Here is a 2,835-nt window from a genome sequence, read left to right as displayed (position 1 = left end):
ACACAAACCTTTCTTGCATCATACTCGGTTTTCCCCCAGCTCAAAACGAACTGTGATCATGTATTTTTCCATCCAGTTTTTTTTTTTTTTTTCGAAACTGATTCATCTAATGGAACTCCATAGAGACAAGGCAACACGTTTGACTTCTATAAAACCGTCTTGACACAAAGTCACGGTGGACTCTGCACGGTGACACGCAACCATGCTCTTTGTCAACTGGACGATGGTCCCTTTATCGGTTGACTTTGACAGTCCGGGAGATTATTTCCTTTATCTATTTCACATTCTATTCGGCTTGAGCGCCACACTTCTGGCGGGCTCCGTTGTAATCGCCATATTAGGAACAGAGGCTTTGCGAATTCAAAACCGTTTTATATTCATGTTGAATACCAGCATCAGTGACACACTAAGTGGAGTATCAGTTTTCTATCTCTGTCTTTTCGATGTTAAAGTGGGATTCCCGTCAAGAAACGGAACATTTTACATCTTAACCTCCCTTCTGGGGGTGAACATTCTGACGTTCATGTTTGCTCAGTTTGATCGTTATTTCGCAGTCTGTCACCCTTTCTTCTACGGCCGCTTTGTCACCATACATTTGGTTGTATTTGCCAACGTTTGGAGTTGGTGCCAGGTTTACATGCAATTACTGTTACAAAACTTGATACCGTTGTCTAAAGCTGTAGAGGTTCAAGTATTCAGTCTAATCAGTTTGCAGGTAGTGGTCCTCACTCAGATATCAATGACGGTTAAATTACTTTTTGTCGCCAGATTCCAGCTGGAGCGAGAACCGCCGAGCGCGGAGAAAGAGAGCAAGAAGGAGTCTCTCCTCATTATCGTTTTGACGGTTGTGTTTTTCTTGGTGTTCTGGTATCCATCTTTTCTCAATATGATAATAAAAGGGGTAACCCGGTATGGTCTGAGGTTTTGGAACGAGGCCGTTAATCCGTTTAGCATTCTGTCTCGGTGTAATGTGCTGTTCACGCCGGCGATCTATGTGTGGGCCAGCCCGGCGTTAAAGGCGGCAGCGTGGAAAACGGTGTGGGGGAAAGTGTTCAGTAAGAGACGGAAAAGGTAAGAACGTCAGTCCCGTAGGATCCTCAAAAAATGCATAATTCCCTACTTTCTAACTTGGAGAAATCCTTTATCTGACATCAGTAGAGAGGTCGCAGCAAGGCTATGAGAACATGCTTCCACCCACTAGGCTACATTTTCGAGATTGCTTCATTGCATTTCATTAAATGGCCCGTGTCAACCTCGGTGAAAATTGAACCCCGGGATGGATTTGATTATGATGAAATACATCTTAAAAAAAAAAAACTTTAAAAAAACTTAAACTGATTTGTGTGCTCAGATGACCATACAATACGTTGTTTTGTTTACCATTTAATGTAATGAGATTGCCATCTCTCTCTCTCTCTCTCTCTCTCTCTCTCTCTCTCTCAGAATCGATTCTCTTGGAGGGAAGGATGCACACTGAGTCTTTAACTCTAGTGACCCTCACTTGAGACCTAAAAGACAGAACACGATCCATTCTACTACTTTAAGCCATGATGTATATAATAACTAGAAAGGAACAAGAGAAAAGAAAGCACAGGCCTCCGGCCTCCATGCATGTTGTTAGTGTGTAACTGAGTTGAAATGGTTAAAGTCTCGCCTCAGTCTATATGTAATAGACTGCCACAGGATCCAGACTAAGAAAACGTTCTGTGTTTAGGCCTATCTGATTTGTTTCTCGTGAATTAGATATTTTGTTTTACATGCATAGAAAGATAATAGCCTACTGTTTGCTTAAACAGCAAATAAATAAAGTTGATATCTATCTATCTAAAGTTGATTTGACTTTATCCACTCAGCCAGTTTGGTAAACCTGGCAGAAGACATTAATATGAAGTGAAGAGAAATGGGCCAAGAAATGATTGCTGCCCATTGATTCGGATAGCATATGATTTATTATGTAGTAGCCTACCACAGGATCCAGGCTAAGAAAATGTAATTCCTAATACAGTCAGTGTATATCTGATTTGTTTCTCATGAATCAGATAATAATGTTACATGTATAGAAAGATAAGATAATGGCCGGGTTTCCCGATAAAGAACCTTCTTAAGGAACCCTTCTTAAGAAACCCTTTGCATGGGAGTTAAGAAGTACTTTGGAGTTAAGTGCTTCTTAACTCGTTCGGGAAACCCGGCCAATATTGTTTGCGAAAACAGCAAACAAATCAAGTTGATATGTACAGTGTGTATCTAAAGCTGAATTGACTTCATTCTAATGAAGAGCAAACCTTAAAAAAAAACTTTAAACAAACAAACAAAAAACATCTTCGTCGGGATTAGAACCCGGGACTCCTGGAAGAAATGGTTCAAGTATGGCTAAGTTTTGTTTTAATTTTCATTCGTGTATCTGCCTAGTGATTTGGATCCGCTCCAAAATTTAATAGGTTCTAAGTTGGCCCATGGAAGGCTACACACCACAATATTATAGGTTAAACGCCTACATGACACCATCATTAACTTAACACCATGATCGTTGCAGATTTCTGCCTTTGCAAGAAATCTTGGCCACACACGCCTCTAAGTGTATCTCTTTGCTTCCCCCTCCAGGCTGTAACACTATCGAAACACATTGCAGCAGTGTGAACATGAGTTTTAAGTTAGACATTCCATTCAGAAATTTGATCCCAAAACTCGGGTGGAAACATAAATATTGGAGTAGCAGGTGTCATAGATGTGGCTGAGCTCAAATTCCCTTCATCCCCATCCCAATATTTGAAATAAAAGTTACACGCTTCGGTAAAGTTCGGCCGACATGTTGTACACATTGTTGCTCTTTAAAAT

General features: G+C 40.6%; 1 protein-coding gene across 1 annotated transcript; it reads left to right on the top strand.

The window, feature by feature from the left end:
- Positions 1 to 202: 202 nt before the first annotated feature.
- Positions 203 to 2,608, top strand: LOC311310259 (uncharacterized protein; the record flags this gene model as incomplete). Its single annotated transcript, XM_084439680.1, has 3 exons — positions 203 to 867; positions 1,006 to 1,071; positions 2,602 to 2,608. The coding sequence occupies 3 exons, from the start codon at positions 203 to 205 to the stop codon at positions 2,606 to 2,608; spliced, it is 738 nt and encodes a 245-aa protein (XP_084295806.1).
- Positions 2,609 to 2,835: the final 227 nt, after the last annotated feature.

The sequence above is a fragment of the Borostomias antarcticus genome (assembly GCF_949987555.1).
Source record: "Borostomias antarcticus genome assembly, chromosome: 6".
NCBI classification, from domain to species: Eukaryota; Metazoa; Chordata; class Actinopteri; order Stomiiformes; family Stomiidae; genus Borostomias; species Borostomias antarcticus.
Note: the sequence above shows the minus strand (reverse complement) of the source record. Positions and strands in the feature narration are given on the sequence as shown.